Source organism: Heterostelium album, assembly GCF_000004825.1.
Source record: "Heterostelium album PN500 unplaced genomic scaffold PPL_contig12, whole genome shotgun sequence".
Taxonomy (NCBI): Eukaryota; Evosea; class Eumycetozoa; order Acytosteliales; family Acytosteliaceae; genus Heterostelium; species Heterostelium album.
In genome coordinates this window covers 1,411,512-1,429,655 of record NW_008805089.1, presented here as the reverse complement: position 1 = coordinate 1,429,655, position 18,144 = coordinate 1,411,512, and the positions used below count along the sequence as shown (strand labels likewise).

General features: G+C 28.2%; 8 protein-coding genes across 8 annotated transcripts; 4 read left to right on the top strand and 4 right to left on the bottom strand.

Moving 5' to 3' along the window:
• Positions 1 to 215: 215 nt before the first annotated feature.
• PPL_05793 (uncharacterized protein) lies at positions 216 to 770 on the bottom strand (the record flags this gene model as incomplete). Its single annotated transcript, XM_020576666.1, has 1 exon — positions 216 to 770. The coding sequence occupies one exon, from the start codon at positions 768 to 770 to the stop codon at positions 216 to 218; it is 555 nt and encodes a 184-aa protein (XP_020433915.1).
• Positions 771 to 943: 173 nt separating this feature from the next.
• PPL_05792 (lanthionine synthetase C family protein) lies at positions 944 to 2,427 on the bottom strand (the record flags this gene model as incomplete). The annotated part of the gene is made up of 4 exons (XM_020576665.1): positions 944 to 1,076; positions 1,133 to 1,897; positions 1,960 to 2,214; positions 2,276 to 2,427. The coding sequence occupies 4 exons, from the start codon at positions 2,425 to 2,427 to the stop codon at positions 944 to 946; spliced, it is 1,305 nt and encodes a 434-aa protein (XP_020433914.1).
• A 93-nt stretch (positions 2,428 to 2,520) lies between these two features.
• PPL_05791 (uncharacterized protein) lies at positions 2,521 to 4,440 on the bottom strand (the record flags this gene model as incomplete). Its single annotated transcript, XM_020576664.1, has 1 exon — positions 2,521 to 4,440. One exon carries the CDS (start codon positions 4,438 to 4,440, stop codon positions 2,521 to 2,523), a length of 1,920 nt encoding a protein of 639 aa, XP_020433913.1.
• A 390-nt stretch (positions 4,441 to 4,830) lies between these two features.
• Positions 4,831 to 5,694, top strand: PPL_05790 (uncharacterized protein; the record flags this gene model as incomplete). Its single annotated transcript, XM_020576663.1, has 2 exons — positions 4,831 to 4,959; positions 5,032 to 5,694. The coding sequence occupies 2 exons, from the start codon at positions 4,831 to 4,833 to the stop codon at positions 5,692 to 5,694; spliced, it is 792 nt and encodes a 263-aa protein (XP_020433912.1).
• Positions 5,695 to 5,748: 54 nt separating this feature from the next.
• Positions 5,749 to 7,038, bottom strand: PPL_05789 (uncharacterized protein; the record flags this gene model as incomplete). Its single annotated transcript, XM_020576662.1, has 1 exon — positions 5,749 to 7,038. The coding sequence occupies one exon, from the start codon at positions 7,036 to 7,038 to the stop codon at positions 5,749 to 5,751; it is 1,290 nt and encodes a 429-aa protein (XP_020433911.1).
• Positions 7,039 to 7,292: 254 nt separating this feature from the next.
• Positions 7,293 to 10,196, top strand: PPL_05788 (FNIP repeat-containing protein; the record flags this gene model as incomplete). The annotated part of the gene is made up of 5 exons (XM_020576661.1): positions 7,293 to 8,618; positions 8,679 to 8,893; positions 8,958 to 9,273; positions 9,332 to 9,411; positions 9,473 to 10,196. The coding sequence occupies 5 exons, from the start codon at positions 7,293 to 7,295 to the stop codon at positions 10,194 to 10,196; spliced, it is 2,661 nt and encodes an 886-aa protein (XP_020433910.1).
• Positions 10,197 to 11,770: 1,574 nt separating this feature from the next.
• On the top strand, positions 11,771 to 13,477 carry PPL_05787 (GMC family oxidoreductase; the record flags this gene model as incomplete). Its single annotated transcript, XM_020576660.1, has 2 exons — positions 11,771 to 11,960; positions 12,045 to 13,477. The coding sequence occupies 2 exons, from the start codon at positions 11,771 to 11,773 to the stop codon at positions 13,475 to 13,477; spliced, it is 1,623 nt and encodes a 540-aa protein (XP_020433909.1).
• Positions 13,478 to 15,555: 2,078 nt separating this feature from the next.
• triA (BTB/POZ domain-containing protein) lies at positions 15,556 to 18,091 on the top strand (the record flags this gene model as incomplete). Its single annotated transcript, XM_020576659.1, has 6 exons — positions 15,556 to 15,575; positions 15,651 to 15,700; positions 15,779 to 16,826; positions 16,897 to 17,056; positions 17,125 to 17,665; positions 18,075 to 18,091. The coding sequence occupies 6 exons, from the start codon at positions 15,556 to 15,558 to the stop codon at positions 18,089 to 18,091; spliced, it is 1,836 nt and encodes a 611-aa protein (XP_020433908.1).
• Positions 18,092 to 18,144: the final 53 nt, after the last annotated feature.

Sequence of the window (18,144 nt, the reverse complement as noted above, 5' to 3'; positions counted from 1 at the left end):
CCAACATTCAGTTTATACATTTAGATACAATCAACAAACGAATTGGACACTGGAGAACAATGGAGTGATTTTTTACCAGTTTTTTGTAATGAATTCATCAAAGAATCATGTAAAGTCAGAAGATTCTATTTGGTCGATCTTCTCCAGGTATATAAGGTCATTCATCTATAAAATATCATAAATCTACTAATGATCAAATCCTCTTTTTAAAGAGTTTAATCAATTTGGAAAGAAAAGATTATTTCAAGACCAACTTTATGTGCTGTACTTCTAACTTGAGAGTATAAAATATTCAACTGGCAACCTAATATTAATAAAGATTCTATTATAAACTGAGCTATTTCTTGTATTTGAAAAAATGTTTTTAAAGTTGATGATTTAAAAATTGATTGAAGCTGTTGGAAATAGTTTTCTTTAGGAAAATCGATAAAATTTGGTTGAAAATTTATTATCTTATAACTACGAATAATACTATTATTAAATGTTGAAACTATATTTAAAAACTGATGATTCTCTAAATTACTATTATTTAATTGTTTTCCGTCCGCTTGGCTTGGTATGATGGGAGAGGAGATCGGTAGTTTGGGTGGTACTAGACTAGATTGGAAGAGATCGGTTAGTAATGGATCCTGACGGGAATTAGTAGGAGTGATCTCTGGGAATAGGGTGGTAGCTGGTTGATTTTCACTCTTAATATTGCTGTTGTCGATATCGCCCTTTGACAGTTCGTTTGTGATGGTGGTTGGATTAATAGATTCTTTATTTGCCATAACTTTTATTAGTTACAACTTTAGTCAAATCAGTGGTGGATTTATACATTCAATTCAACAATTGAGAGATTTAATGTCAAGGTATTCGATAGAAATATAAATAGTGATAAAATATCGAGTTTAATTGAATAATATATTGTAATAAATATCTATTTTATTGGTTTATTAATTTTTTAAAAAGATGGAAAATTTATTAATTTTAAATAATCTTTATCATATTTATAAATATTTAATATATCATTTAATAACCAAGCTAAACCACCTAAACCTTCGAATAAAGAAAAAGGATTATCTGGTATATTTAATCTATAGAAAAACTATTAGTTATTTGAATTTACATTTTTTGTAAACTATTAACTTACTGCTTAAAAAAAGATTTTGTTGTTGATAATTTTACAAAAGCAATAGCTTTATAAAGAAAACAAAGATCATTACTCTCTTTATATATTAAAAGGAATGAAAACGTATTACCAGAGATACCATGACAGAGACCTGTTCCTTTTGTAAGTAATCCATACTTCCAAATGACGTTAGATGAATACTTGGCACACTCTAAATACTTTGGATCGTTATTAAAATAAGAGTATGCTTTTACGAGGGTGGGAATGATACCGGGTGCACCATGACAAAACTGAACCAATCGATCACTGTCACTATCGGTACGTGTTGGAAAGTTACCACTCGGTAACATCGTTGAAACCAAATAATCTAATGATTCTCGAATATCGCTATCGATTGATCTCTTCTTTTCTTGATTGATGGAGATCATCTCTAATGAACTCATCAACATATAAAGTATACCTGCTAAACCATGTACACCACCTAAATATTGTGATCGATGCCATTCATACATCAATGGTGATTCTGATTCATCATCGATCGCATAATCTCTACCACTCTCTACTATTTCTACAACCAATGCCTCTATAGATTGATCCAATGTCTCTAACAATTGTAAACTCTCTAAAGAATTCTTTAAACAATATCGCTTTATCAATAATAAACATTGAAGATATCCACTTTTACCATATAATAATTCATATGGATATTCTTGTTCATCATCATCATCATCATCATCATTGATTATTTCATTTAATTGATTTAATAATTGTTTAAATAACATTAACCTAATAATAATTATAGTTATTAATAAAAAAATAATCTCAGAGATTATATTTAGTTACTTTACATTTTATCATTATCTCTATCTAATGAATTTAATATGATACCAATAGTTAATAAACCATTATCACCTGAAAGAAAAGTTATTCTCTTTTTAGATGATCTCTTTTTTTGATAATCTCTTGTTAAACAATTATATAAATCTCTACAAAGATCTAAATAGGTTGTTGGTTGTTGATTTCCACTACTAGTTGGTATTAAATATCTCATTAAATAACTAAAACATAATCCTAATGAACCTGTATATATTGTATTATCTTTACTATAAAATAAATAAACTATTAATATATATAGATTAAATAACTTTTATTTCTTAAACATACTTTATTGTTGGTTGATTATCTTTTAATTGTTGATCTATTTCATTTAATGATGATGAAAATAATGATTGTAATTCTTCATTTAATAATGATTGTTTATCTATATTATTAATTGTTGATTGTAAATAAGGATTATCAATGTATCTACCTTCCATTATTATTATAATTATGTTTATTACAAAAAAATATTTAAAAAAGATGATCACTTAAATTTAATAACTATTTTTTTTTTATTTATTTTATATTTTTTAAAAAACAATATCTGATAAATAATCTTTTAATATTTTCTTTGATGTATTATTTACATATTGATCCTCTAATAATAATTGATAAAGATAATTTAGTTTATCATTGGGTATCTCTGATATTACCCATTTAATAATATGTGGTCTATCATATCTGAATAGAGAGTCTTTTAGATTTTCCATATCGATGAGTCCAAGATTACAATCTGTTCGGTTAGTGTGTAACCATTTGGCAACGTTAGAATGTGCAGATAGGAATGCCATCTCCATTGCCTCGATACTACAAAATGCATCACTACGATTCTCGTTTAACCATTGTAGAATGTCTAGGTGTCCTTCTCTTGCTGCCACAACCATTTCTCTATTGGAACACTTTATTTCAGTTCTATTTTGATGCAACCATATCATTGTGTTGAGGTCACCTTGTAAAACTGGTGCAACCATTGAATCATAACTACACTCTTCCTGTATATTATCATTCAACCATTGTAATATAGCTATGTGTCCATTCTTGGCAGCAGATTTCATTAATTTTGAACCACCAGAACAATCGATTCCACCATTTTCATAAAGCCATTTCAAAGCTTCCATATGATTACCATTTACTAAATATTTAATTGCTTTCTTTGTAAATGGAAGTTTAATATTATCATACATCCATTTTAAAAGATTTAAATCACCACTTTTTGCAGAGATATCCATTACTTCACTTTGGTATGGTATTGTTTGATTGTTGTTTTTGTGTAACCATTCGATAACAGAGAGATGACCATTACCGACAGCCTTTTCAAAAGCATCGAATGAAAATCTTGGTATAGTTGTGTTATTGGCAATCCATTCGAGTACTTGAAGATGTCCTTTCTCGGCAGCTCTTGACCAAGTAGTCAAAGAACATTCAAAAGTTGTATTCTGACAAATCCATACCACCACCTCCAAATGACCATTGGTAGCAGCATAATTAATTGATTTATCTGTAAAAGCATCACTTGAATTCTCTTTTATCCATTTTAACATTGGTAAATTTCCATGTCGACAAAACTCATTGCATAGATTACTATTACTTTGAAAACCATTCTTTATTAATAACTTTACTATTTCAGAATGATTGTTCATTGCTGCCGACATGATTAAATAATCTTTATCTTTTCCAATGAATTGCTGATAATACTCGGTGTTTGAAAATAGAAATTCTATAAACTCTAAATGTCCAGACTTGATAGCATATAAAAACACATTACAGGTTGACAAGTCACATGATCGATTGACACATAGATATTGAATCATTTCAATACTTCCAACTATCGATGCCATGTTAAATACATTGTTTGTATGTGATAGGTCTTTAGCTATACCAATAGATTTCTCAACAAAGAACATCAACACCTCGATATCTTTGGAAAGTGGTGCTTTAACTAATGCTCTATGAAAATTCCATCCATATATTGGATATCTCTCTAAAAGATGACGGATCATATCTAATCTACCATATTGTGATGCTCCAAACAGAATACTATTCAACGTACTGTACGATTCATAAAACATATCTTCGGAAGCCTTTCGATGATTGTAACGAGATCGAATATCAATGTGATTCTCAATATCGACATTGAGATGATCGATCAGATATTGCAACATTTCAACGGTACCACACTTGATTGCATTTCTAAAGATCTCTGTTGAACAATGGTAGTTTAGTTTCTTTTCATATTCATTGATTCTAATGTTTCTAGTACCACTAGTCGATATATAATGTTTTAATTGATGAAAATAACTATGACCTGTCAAAACTTTTGGTATCTTTATCAATTCACTCCAACTGAAATGTTGTTCACACCCCAACTTACAAACAACATAAACTTTATCAAATATAAACTTTTTTAAAAATATATTATTAAATATTAATCTAAATAATGTTATTTCCATAAATGAATAAATAATTGTTAAAACTTTTTATAGAATATATAAACTTTTTTAAATTTTTGCTTCTTGCTCAGAAATGATTTTTTAAAAATATTTTTATTTTTTATTTTTTATTTTTTTATTACCACCTTTTTTTAAAAATATCTTTTTTTTTTTCACAGTATCATGATCTTGATAACCACAAATTACCAGTGTGTTGTTTTTTTGTAAAAAACTAATCCAAGCTGACGTCAAAAGTGAAGGTTTTTTGCAATTTTATTAATTTTGATTTTTTTGATTTTTTTTTTTTTTTTTAAATATCTTTTTAAAAAAGTTTTTTTTTGAAATCAGTTTTTTTAGTAGTTGTTTATTTTTTTTGTTTTCCCTGAATACAATTGTATAGATAGATAAAAAATGACAACAGTTGATCAAATTGGACCATTAGTAGCTAGTATTAATACAATCACCAAGAGTTTAATTAAAAAGAAATCATCTATTGGTGGTGATAATGATGGTGTTGATTTTAGATCTCAAATCAATGCTGTAAGTACTTTAATGAAAAAAAAAATAACAATTTATTTATTAATTTAAATATCATTTTATTTATTTATCCAGCAAATAGAAGAAGGTAAATCAAAGATTCAAAATATTAAAGAGTTTTTAGCAAAACCAAATCACGATAGAAATGATCGTGCTAAGATCACAAAGATCACTGGACAATTTAAACAGGTTTCAAGTGAATTTGAAAAAGAAGCATCGGAAATCATTGGTTTGCAATTGGCCAATGCAATTGGTACTGGTGGACGTTCCAATTCGTTGTCGATGAACGGACGTGACAGAGGATCATTCTCTGAGCGTATTCGTTTCAAGGGTGATAATAGCTACGCACAACAAGACTACTCCTTTGGTGAGGGTGCTCAACAACAGACAATCAATTTTAGACATCTCGAGGTCACTCTTGACAATCCTCATGAAACCGAAGAGATCATTATTCAAGAATACAATACAGAAGTCAAATCGTTGGTCAAAGATTTGGAAGCGATCCGTGAGATTACAAACGACCTACACATGCTTACAGTAGAGCAAGGTGAACAACTAAAGGTTGCCGTCACCAACACAGAGGTTGCCGCCATGGACGTGGAGCAAGGTGTTGCGGAACTAGGTGATGCATATGTATATAAGAAGAAATACCGTAAAAAGGTTATCGTTATTGTTTTCCTATCGATTATTGTTATTGGTTTAATAGTTGGTCTTTCAGTTGGATTGAAAAAGAGATAAAATAAAATAAAAAAAAGATAGATAAATTATAAATTATAAATTAAAAATTAAAAATTATATTTTATTTCTTATTGTTGGATGTATATCTAATAATTGTGATAATTTCTCTTTTGATTTAATATTACCAGTGATATAGAGATATTGTAATGTTTGATTATTATTGATTGCTTCGATTAGTTGATTATTTACAATGAGTAGGAATCCAACTTGGAATGTAATCGATAGACAAGCTATTTGATTGAGTTGAATCACTCTTGTTAGGATATCACATTCTCCGTTGTAACTACGATTGAATTGTGGTTTGTTGTAGAGTGTTAGAGATTTTACACGATTAAAAGATTGTATGATTTGATCGTCCAATCGGTTACGAACGGTTAACGATAGTTTCTTGAAAGGTATCTCTATTGGAAAGATATAATTAGAGCCAATCTCCAACTCTTCCAAACACTGATACTGTTGAAATAGAAACTCCAATAGTGGTTTACTATTCATTAGTAAGAGTCGTCGGAATAGAGAGAGTCTCTTTAGCTGTACGTCGGTCTTGAGGTAGGCCAAGAGATGATCTTGAAATTGGTCCAACATCTGAAGGAATGCAATGGTTCCTTTCAATTCGATCTTTAAACTCTTTAGATTCGTTAGTTTCGATAGACACTGACCAAATAGTGTTTGTGGACTATTAAGATACTCCCATGATATACTACCGTTGGAATCGTAATCTACCAACTCTAACGTCGTTATTTGACTACAATAACTGGGTAGTGATATTAAAAGTTTAAAAGTAGCAGGATCACTACCAACCTTTAAACAAACATGTTCTAAACTCTTTAAAGATAAAAGTGTAAGAATGAATGATTCAGAATCAAAGATACTTAAATCATCATTATAATTTATAGTTAATTGACGTATTGATTTGTTGTTTTGTTTTACTGTTTCATGGTGTATGGTTGGTGATAACTGAATGCTACCATGATTCGATGGAAATCTTAATGATAAAATATTTATATTATTAAATAGTGATGATAAAATCGATTCGCTAATAGTCAATGGTGAAACAATATCTATATGTAATGAATATAATTGATTTGTATTTATATTTGAAAAGATAGAGTTTTTATTTTTATATTGTAAAAATAAATCAATCTTTTCTGATGACAATGATATACTATCATTCAATGATCTTGTTATCTTGTAAAAATTCCAACAAACTAAAGAAACACTTGACAAACACCATTTTCTATGTTCATTGAATTGTATTACACTATTATCATCATTAAATTGAATATTATCTAAACAATTCCATAAATATTTAATTAAAATATTATATAAATAATTATTTAATAACATAATGATTAAAAATAATTAAAAAATAATAATTAATAAATTTTAATTAATTCAATGAAGGTTTTAAAAAGAACAAAAAATTCCAAAATGATCACAATCTGTTTGTTGATTTAAAAAAAAAAAATGTAAAAAAAAAAAACCATCAAATCATTTTTAAATATCTAAAAAAAAAATAATTTAATTAACCAAAAGGTTATGTTATGTAACCATTCAATTTAATTTGTAAACTATTTTTATAAATAACTTTTTTTTTTGGGATGTTAAAAACAATTAGTAATCATATATTAACTACAAGTAGTGAAGGTAGTAGTGGTGGTGGAAGTAGTGGTAATGAGGCTGAAGATATAAGTAGTGGTAGTGGTAGTAGTGGTAATAATTTCATTTCTACAACTTCAAGTAGTGATGAAGATGAAGATCTTGATGATAAAGATAAAATAGATAGTATTAGTAATGATAAAAAAAAAAGTCACAACTCAAATCATTATTTAATACATTTACAAAATAAGATAAAACAACAAATAGATAAACAGAAAAAACAAAAATCAATCAATTTAAAGAGTTCCAAACAACAACAACAACAAAGGAGTGGAAGTTTAAATTCAAAGAAAAAAGTAAATTTAACATTACAAGATCATTATAATCATCCTATTACATGTGATTCTTTACCAAACAATTTATATGGATTGACATTTGGTCGTATGTTTAATCATACGATCCAACCAAATACACTTCCAGGAAATCTAAAGTCTTTGGTCTTTGGTTATAGTTTCAATAAACCTTTACAAGCCGGTTCACTTCCAGTCTCTTTAAAGTCACTCGTATTTGGTGCTTCATTCAATCAACCGATCTTTCAGAATGTATTACCACCTTCCTTGGTATCACTGACAATGGGTATCACTTTTAATAAGCCATTTTCACCGGATGCCTTTCCAGCTTCACTACGGACACTGGTTTTCTCTGACAAATTCCGATTCCCTTTGATCTTACCACCGAATCTAGAGTCACTTACATTGGGTCGTTGGTATACCGAGGAAATTCAGCTATGCCCATCACTAAAGCATATAAAGATTGGAGATGAATCTTTCAATGACCTCGCTGTAAATGAATACTGTGTAATGACAAAGGATTTCGCATATGATGTCACTGTGATCGATGATCAACTCGATTTTATCGATATCACAAACGATACCTATGAGAAATGTCTATCGATAGTAGTAACCAAAGAAGGATCCACCTCTGACAATCATCTATTCACTATCAATCTCAATAGCTCTCATTCCATTCAGTGTATGCCAGAGGTTGGATGTTGTTGGGTATCAGTGTTCCTCGAGAATAAAGAGTCCAAGAAATATCTTGAAATCTTTTCAAGTGTCAAAGTTCCCAAAGGTAGTTCCTTTAGATTCAGTCACAAGTATCAGATCATCGATAAAAGTAAATCGGATCACTATCAACAAACACCTTACGACATCACTCATCTCTATGCAACAGTCGAACTAAATAATCAACTTTTCTATAAAATGAAAAGATTTGATAATGGTTCAAATAAAGTATATTTAATAATGTCACATGATACAAAAGAATTGGTAAGTTTTGAAAAAAAATTAAATTAATTAATATAAATAATAATATGTGTTTTTTTTTAGTTAATATCTAAAGAAGTATGGTATTCAAAATTCTGTCAAAAACGTTATGATAGAATATTTCAAGAGATTGAAGCAATGATAACATTAAGAGGATCTCCAAATATTGTACAATATATAACTTATAGTCATGATAGAGAGAATCAAGTTGTTTATATATTAATGGAATATTGTGAAGGTGGTGATTTACATCAACGTTTATCCGAAAAACATAAATGGTATAAAAAAAAATAATTAAATTAATATTAATTAATAATTAATTTATATATTATTTTTTTTTAGGAATGATCAATTTCATGTATTACATTCAAATCATAATCTTAATTTATCAATGTTGGAAATAAGTTGTCAATATTTCAAGGAAGAAGAAATATGGAATTATTGTACAGAGCTGTTGGAGATTCTAACTGTATTGGATAAACATTCAATTATTCATTGTGATATTAAACCTGGTAATTTATTTTTCAAAAATAATCAATTAATGTTGGGTGACTTTGGATGTTGTAAAATTCTATCATTAGATGATTCCGATGATAGTATCGATAGTTCATCATCAAATGATAGTTTAAATGTTGGTACTTTTGGTTATTTAGCTCAAGTAATTATAAAATATTTGTTTAAATTATTTAACAAAAAATATTAACTTTTTATTTTAGGAATTAGAATTACAATTAGAAATAGATGGTAGAGCTGATTTATATTCTGTTGGTTCAACAATATTAAGATTATTATCATGGTATTAATTAATTTTATTAAAATTTATTCATTTTTTTATTAATCAATAACTTTTATTTTAGTCATCCAGAAGATAGTAAAAATCATTCATTAATTGAAAGTCAAAGAGATAATGTGGTTATTTCAACTACAAGATATTCATTGGATTTAATTGAATTTGTTAGAAGTTTGTTGGTAGCAAAGAGAGAGGATAGAGCAACACTTCAAAAGATATTGAGACATGCACAGATTGGTGAAAAACGTAAATCATGGACCTATTACTTTGATATCCCAATTAAATATCCAATCACTCATTCAATCACCAAGTTGACTTTTACTCATAATTTCAACCAACCAATACCACCAGGTACTCTACCAAACACACTCAGAGTGTTAGAGTTTTTGCGATCCTATAATCAACCTATCGAATCCAATGTACTACCAGAGTCTCTGGAAAAGTTAAAACTCTGTGGATTCTTTGATAAATACATCCCGAAAGGTGCACTTCCATCGAATCTCAAGGTACTTCAATTTGGTGATGAATTTAGTAACAAAATCGAAAAGAGAGCTCTCCCCAATTCACTTGAAGTACTTATATTTGGCAAGTCATTCAATCATAAACTTGGAAGACTACCTAGTAGCCTCAAAAAGTTGACTCTTAGTTTTCATTATCGTATTCCTCTAAAGAAATCTATAATACCGAAAACATTAAAACAAATAACATGCAGACTCTCCATTGTCAATCAAAAAATAATTAATCGTAATAATATTGTTCATTTTATAATTTGGAGAAATAAAAAATATTAAAAAAAGAGTTTAAACTTGACATCTACTAATGTTAAATTTATTATAAGTTGTTTTAAAGTTTTGACTCTATTTTTAATTGGTATCAGAAACAAACAGAGGATTATCTCCACCAACTCTACTTTCTTTTAATTGAGTTCTTTGATGGGAGCAGTATATGATATGTTTTAACATATTAGACAATATGAAAAGTTTTAATCGATCAATCAATAAAGTCAAAGCAATGCAACTTCTCAAAGGAAATCAAAAGGTTTGTTCAACTTGTTGATCATTATGACAGAGATAATAAGAGCTTTTATATTATCACTGAATATTGTAAAGGTCGTGATCTTACTCAAACATATCATTATTATACTGATAGAAATGAGAGTGTGTAATAACTTTAGAAATGCCAATAATATGATAAATTATCAAACAACTTGTACATGCGTAAAAATAGAATATTAGTTGAAGCACTATTTTGGAATTTATTGTACAACTTTTAGAAATCCTTATTGCTCTAAACTTAATAAAACAAATAGGAAGCAATGAAAAAACAATATTATCAATCATCTGATATATATTCAGTTGGTTCTTCCATACTCAAATTATTATCTTGTTAATATAAATATTAATATAAACATACTATATTTATTGTTTGTTAGTTTATAATTATACCAAAGTTAATTACAAATCGAAATGATCACTTACTGATCTCTTATTAATAATAATCACCTCTTTAATGAAATAATAATTTATTTATTTATTTTTGTTTAAACACTCGATCACTTTCTGTTAGATATCTTGATAAATTTAGATATTTTATTTAAAAAAATCAATTTTTTTTTGAAAATAAAAAAACCATGGTATACAAAAAAAATAGTTTTTGAACGATAACAAATAATTTCTTTTATTTAATATTATGATAATCTTTTTTTTATATTTCTAAATAACTATAACATTTACTTTTATAAAAAATATAATAAAAAAGACTACAATTAAAATAAAAATTTTTATTTCAAAAAAAAGTAGGTTCCAACAAATTTTTTTGTCGTCTAAAAAAAAAAATAGGTCATCAGCACAACTTTGCTCTTTCGGGAGTTCATCAAACTATTTTTTTGTGATGTTCTATTTTTTTTATTATTCCCATCAGAAATTGATATAATATTCCTATTAGTTTAATTTAAAGTATAATTCTAAAAACAAGTATTATATCAATTTCTTTACAGATTATATATTATTATTTTGAGTTGTGTTTATTTTATTCATTATTTATCTCAAATTGAATTGCGTATTGATGATGACCATTTTACAAATGAAATTAACTAAATAATTTTCAAAAAAAATAACCCCAAAAATTGAAAAAATTGTGTTGGATTTTTGTGTCTATGTACTATTATTGAGAATCTCCAAAAAAAGATTCACCTTACCAAATTGATTTGTCTTTTAATTTTGATTGAATTATCAGAACAACAATATATTTTAAAACTTTTTTTCGTTTGTTCAACTTTTTTTACAATAAAAAGAAAACATGTCTCATTCTAGCTATCCTATTTTACTCAAACTCTTTCTATATTTATTTATTTAAAAAAAAGAAAATGAAATATAATAATTTATTTAAAATTATTTGTATACTTGTAGTCATTCAATTCATTAATGGTGATGATGAATTTTATGATGATGACTATGATTATATTGTTCTTGGAGCAGGTACAGCAGGATCAATTGTTGCAAATAAACTATCTGAAAATAAAAGAAATTCGGTATTATTAGTTGAAGAAGGTGGTTGTAAGTAATACATAAAAATAAAAAAAATATTTATATTATAAATGTTAACTTGTAAATAAATAATTAATTTTAAATTTATTTTAGTTGCTCAACATCCATGGATTTGGGATCCAAAAGATTGGGTACCACATTTTCTTATTAATCCAGAGCCTGTTGTATCTAGAGCATTTTTCACTGCTCCTGAACCAGGTTGTAATAACCGTACTATGTCACTGTTGAGAGCTAAAGTAACTGGTGGTTGTAATGCACACAATGGTATGGTTCTTGTTGTTGGAGATAAACATATGTATAATCGTTGGGCCGATCAAACCGGTGAGAGTGAATGGGGTTGGAACAATGTTGCCGCCAAACACATTCCAGAGCTTCGTTCAAAGTTTTACTTTAGAAAGATGGATGAAAACAGAGCTCTTCTTCCAGAGATAAAGAGTGCAGTTACCGCCATTGGTGTACCATACGTCCCAGATGTCTATGTTGGTAATTTGAATGGTTTGACCAACAGAGTATCAATGTCCAAACCAGACAACATCACCGTCCAAAGAAGAGAAACAAGTTATTCAAATTATATTGATCCAATTGCAGCCAATCGTAAGAATTTAGATGTTCTAGTCTATCATCGTGCTGAAAAGATTCAATTCAATGGAAATAGAGCTGTTTCCGTTAGATTAAGAGATGTTGGAACTGGAAAGATTAGAAACGTTAGAATCAACAAAGAGATTATTCTTAGTTTAGGTGCTTTTGAATCACCGGTTCTTTTGCAAGCAAGTGGTGTTGGTAATCCCTCAAAGCTATTGCAAGCAGGTATTACACCGGTTATCAACTCACCAAATGTTGGTGAAGGTTTATTAGATCACATCTATTTACCATTCACAGGAAAGCCTGTAGTATCAAACATTGCTGCAAACTTGACTGCAAGTGATCTCTATAGATATTCAATCACCGATGGATTCCTCTATTTCGGTACCAAACAAAACAAGACAGAACACGATTTCATTTTGGGTTTGAACTTTGTTTACTATGGTCCTGGTCAAGTCCGTTTCGATTGTCCAGTCGAGCTTGTCAATGCCACCAGTGTTGGAAGAGTACAGCTAAAGAATGTCGATGCAACCGGTGCCGCCATCCAACCATTGATCAACAACAACTTTTTGACAACTGAAAGCGATGTTCAAATTTTGATTGATGGTATCAAAGAATGTCGTAGAATTCAAGATAAACTCGTTCAAATGGGTATCGTAGATGCAAGTCAACCAGAGTTAACCAATCTCGGTCAAGACGATGCATCAATCGAAGCCTATGCAAGAAGTAGAGGTTCAGGTGATTTCCATCCACATGCTTCAATTAGAATGGGTAAATGGAATGATCCAACCACTCCACTCGATCCACATCTCAAACTAAAGGGAACTAGAAATGTTCGTGTCATCGACGCATCTGTAATGCCATCCATCGCAACAGTAAACACAAATTCACCAACAATGATCATTGCATTACAAGGTTCTAAATTTATTTTACAAGATAATTAAATAAATAGAGAAAAAAAAAGAAAATAAATATAATATTATTAATAATAAAAAAATAATAATATTTTTGAATTGTGATCATTTTTTTGTAAAAGATTGTGTAATATTATATAAATTTAAACAAATATTGACAAGATATATTATTATATCTGAATCAGATTCGGTTGGAAATTTGGATATTTGGAGATCTTTTCAATTGATTTCAATTTGCAAAGGGATTCTACCTCTTTTTCATATGATTTACCTATAGATTGTACGATGAGATATTCTATTTGTAATTAATGTCAAAATATTAATGCATTCATCATTTTATTAAATTGTAGTCTATTATATTTTTTAATGTTATTCATTTTCTAATAGTTTAATTTCGTTTCGTTTCAAATTTTTACTTGTTTATTAAGTAATCCATTAATAAAAACAACAAAATAGATTCTGTTATCGATAAGAGAGTAACACAATGTTACCACTACTTCTGACATACATACTTTAATGGATTATCACAATGATGATTACATCTTTATACTACTACAATAGTGATAACCCTACCGGTAAATTAATTGTAATTTAATAGAAATCGATCTTTATTTCGATGATTATCAGGAATATACTTTAATTTATTTCCTATCTTTTGTTTTTTTTTTTTTTTTTAAACACACACTCTTACTCACACACACACACCACTCACTAATCATTTATAAACACACAACAATCACAGCTAAACACATAAAAAAACAACACATCACAAAACAATTCTCTATCTATAAATACTTTTTTTATTTTTTAAAATGATAAAACAAATACTATTCAATAATATTTTTATGTATAATGACATTGTATACAGTGATTTAAACAGACATCTAAAACAACAACCACACTAGTTATTATTACGAGTCTTTTTGAAAAAAGGATATATGTCAATAGAAAAAAATTAAAAAAAGAACAGTCAGATTGTCTATTGTCAATTAGATAAAAAAAAAACACACATTCATATCACGAGGTCACAACATTAATTAACCTCTGGGTTTGATTGTGAGAAAAACAATAATAATTAATGAATAAAAAAAAAATAATGTATTTTTAACATATCACAATAATAACTCACAATTGTCGTGTTTAAATAATAGTATGACAAACTATCTGAAATGATTAAATAAAAATAAAGGATATGTGAGATGAATCCATTTATTACATTAAAAATTTGACCACACACACAAATATATATATATATATATATTAAACAAACACACATACACACACACACACACAAAGGCAACCAAAAACAACAACAACAACAAAAACAAAATAACAATAACAAATTAATAATAAAATAAAAATACTAATAGTAGTACTACAACAACAACAACATAGCAATAAACACCCAATTAATTACAAAAATCATAAAAATAAATTAAAAACAAACAAAACCAATAAATGTGATGTGAATTCATCATCATCAAATTTAATAATTATTATTTCTTTTTATTCAATTTCCAAAAACCAAAATTTTATTATAACTTTGATATTTAGATTTAGTTACTTTCAAAAATAGAATAGAATAGAATTAAAACCAACTTTGTTTTTTAACTCTTTAGATTTCAACAATAACATTTCATCCATACATTCATTCATTCAATATTTCTAAATATAATAATTATATCTATTATCCAAATTATCATTTTTAATATAATCATTTAACCAACCAACCAAGCATCTATATCTTTTTATCCATCAATTCCATCTTATAATCTCAAATCTAAATAATTTCAATTTCCATTCAAAACAAAATAAATTTAAACCAAACCACTACCCTACCCCCTCCTATCATTTATAAATAAAAGGTATTTTCAAAACTTACCACGATCACCACAATCAAACAAATTAAATATAATTATATTTATAAATAAATTAAAATACCTAATAACTTACAAATATAATCATTATATAATATATAATTCAAATATTTTGTTTCTTTTTTTAAAAAAATTTTTATTACTATAATATAACTAGTCATTATTATTATTTATTTATTAATATATATATATATATTTACAATCTATTGTAAATCAAATAATTTATTGTAAATGGAACTTGAATCAGCAATGTAAGTAACAAAAAAAAAATAATTAACATTCAAATTAATAATAAGATTATTTATTTAATATTTATTTTTTAATAGGAGAATATCATTTAATGGTTCAAAATCCAATATTAAAAAAACGAATCTAAGTAAGTTGTTTGAAAAATAATCAAAATTTATTTTAATTAATATATGGTTTAATTAATCATTTTATTTATTTTAATTAGAATCATCAAATGAATTTCAATTAAGTAGATCACCAATTACATTTAGTTCAGGTACAGAAGATTCTGGATCAACAGATGAAGATATATTCAAGTTGGCAAAAGATCTGACAAATACGTTTGGTACGTTGTTGGGTGATACCGATCAACCACCACCTTTTAGCGATGTAATATTTCGTGTCAAAGGCAGACGGTTCTTTGCCAGTAAGATCATGTTGGTTTCGAGAAGCGAGTACTTTAAGGCAATGTTTACAGGTAGTATGAAAGAGTCGAGCGTCAAGGAGATCACTCTCGAAGGTGTTGAACCCGATGTATTCTATATTGTTTTACGTTATATTTGTATTGGTATATTGGACTTGGACTTTGATATACGTATCATCGGTTCGATCTACAACTACTGTGATCTGCTCGGTTTGAATCGTGGCAAGGAGTTGGCGCTTGGCATCATGACCAAGTCGGCCAACGCCTACATGGCAAAGCCAGACATTGACGGAGCTCTTCAGCTCTGGGATTCGGCCAATCGCAACATGATATCGATCGAGAGTATTCACCCGCATCTGCGTGCATTCATCATTCAATACGCATCGATGATACTCTATAGCGATCTCTTTATGGTGATGTCCGAGAAGACGGTGTGCGATATGCTGAGAAACGATGGTTTGCGTATGGAGGAACTCGATATATTAGAGTGTGTAGTCGATTGGTGTCGTGTCAACAGTCCGGCAACCGCAACATCCTCGCAAGCAAAAGACAACAATACTCTTAGTAACAGTGGTAAACGTAATAGTATGAGCTATAGCGATCGTAGCAGACGATCTCATGACGATGGTGAATCAACCGGTAGTTGCAGTAGTAGTAGATGTAGTAGTCGTCGAGGTTCAATTCACGAAAAGGAAACCGGTGACATGAATAGAACAGATTCTCACAGTGAAACCGGTGAATCATTTTCTGGTTCCGATGCAAATGATGAAAGTGATTATGATGACGATGATTTCACTGATGATGATGATAAAGAAGATAGTGCAAATGATGATTATTATTTTGCTGAACAGTAAGTTATAAATAATAAGAATATATAAAGTTATATTTATTAAACTCTTCTTTCTTTTTTATCTTAATAGGGATGAACAAGTAGATGAATATGATGAAACTATAGATAGAAATCTATTAAATAAATTATTACCTTTGATTAGATGGGAAAATATGAATATTGGAGAAGCTTTTGAAAGATTAGATAATTTACATATTATATCTGAAAAAGATATTACAAATTTATTAAGAGTAACTATATATATATATATGTAGATAAATTCATTTTGATATTAATTTGTTTGTTTCTATAAATTTAGGGAATTATTAGAGCAAATAGAGGAGAAGCTTTTCAATTCTTGGGATATCATTATAGAAGACCACGTAATCTAAGAAAACGTGCATATCCTTTGGAATTTTTGATGGGTATAAGTCAACCTTTTGATGCACCACAAGTTACCAATGAAGTGATAGCGTTGAACCCTTTCACTCAAGAGTTTGGACAGACCTCCAATCAATTCCTTTATCGTATCAAGAAAGATATTAAACTACCTGCAAACTTGGAGAGATTCACCTTTAAGGATAGAGAATTTTTTGTACAATTAAAAGAAAGAGAAAAGGGTCAACTCGCTGTATACTTGGCATTCGGTCAAAAGATTACAAAGCCACTGGCTATCAGTGTATCCGCTAGTATCATTGGTTTCAGATTCCAAGACTCCATCGAATTCAACTACAAAAAGATGTTTGAAGAAGGCTTTGACAGTGCATGGGGTTGGCCTCGTTTCATTAGTTTAGAAGCTCTTCAAAAAGATAAATATACTCATTATGGTGATAGTTTTGTAATGTTGGTTGATCTTACAAGTCAATGGGGTTAAAATAAATAAAAATTTCGTTAAAAACATATATATAAATTAAATAAATAAATAAATAATTATTTTATTTTTACTAAAATAAAGAATAAATAAATTTCTTAATAATTATCTTAATATTTATTTTTTTATTTTTTTTTATTAATGCAAATCATGATTATTCAAAAACAATCTAATTGATTTTAAAAGAAAAAAAAATTAACAAGTTTGTTTTTTCGTATTTTTCTTTTTTTTTTTTCGTTTCAGAGTTGGATGGTATTTTGGCTTTGAAGTGATTTTTATTGGCACCACAATGAGGTCATTTTTCTCATTTTGATGATTTTTGAAATGCATTTCATTTCGCCGTTTTAACTTCCTACAACAAAAATTTTCTATTTCTTTTTTTTTTTTTTTTTTTTTAGGGATTGGTGTTGGTTGAATAAAAAATCTGCTTAGGATTTAGATCGTTCTATTAAATTTTTCACTTTACAA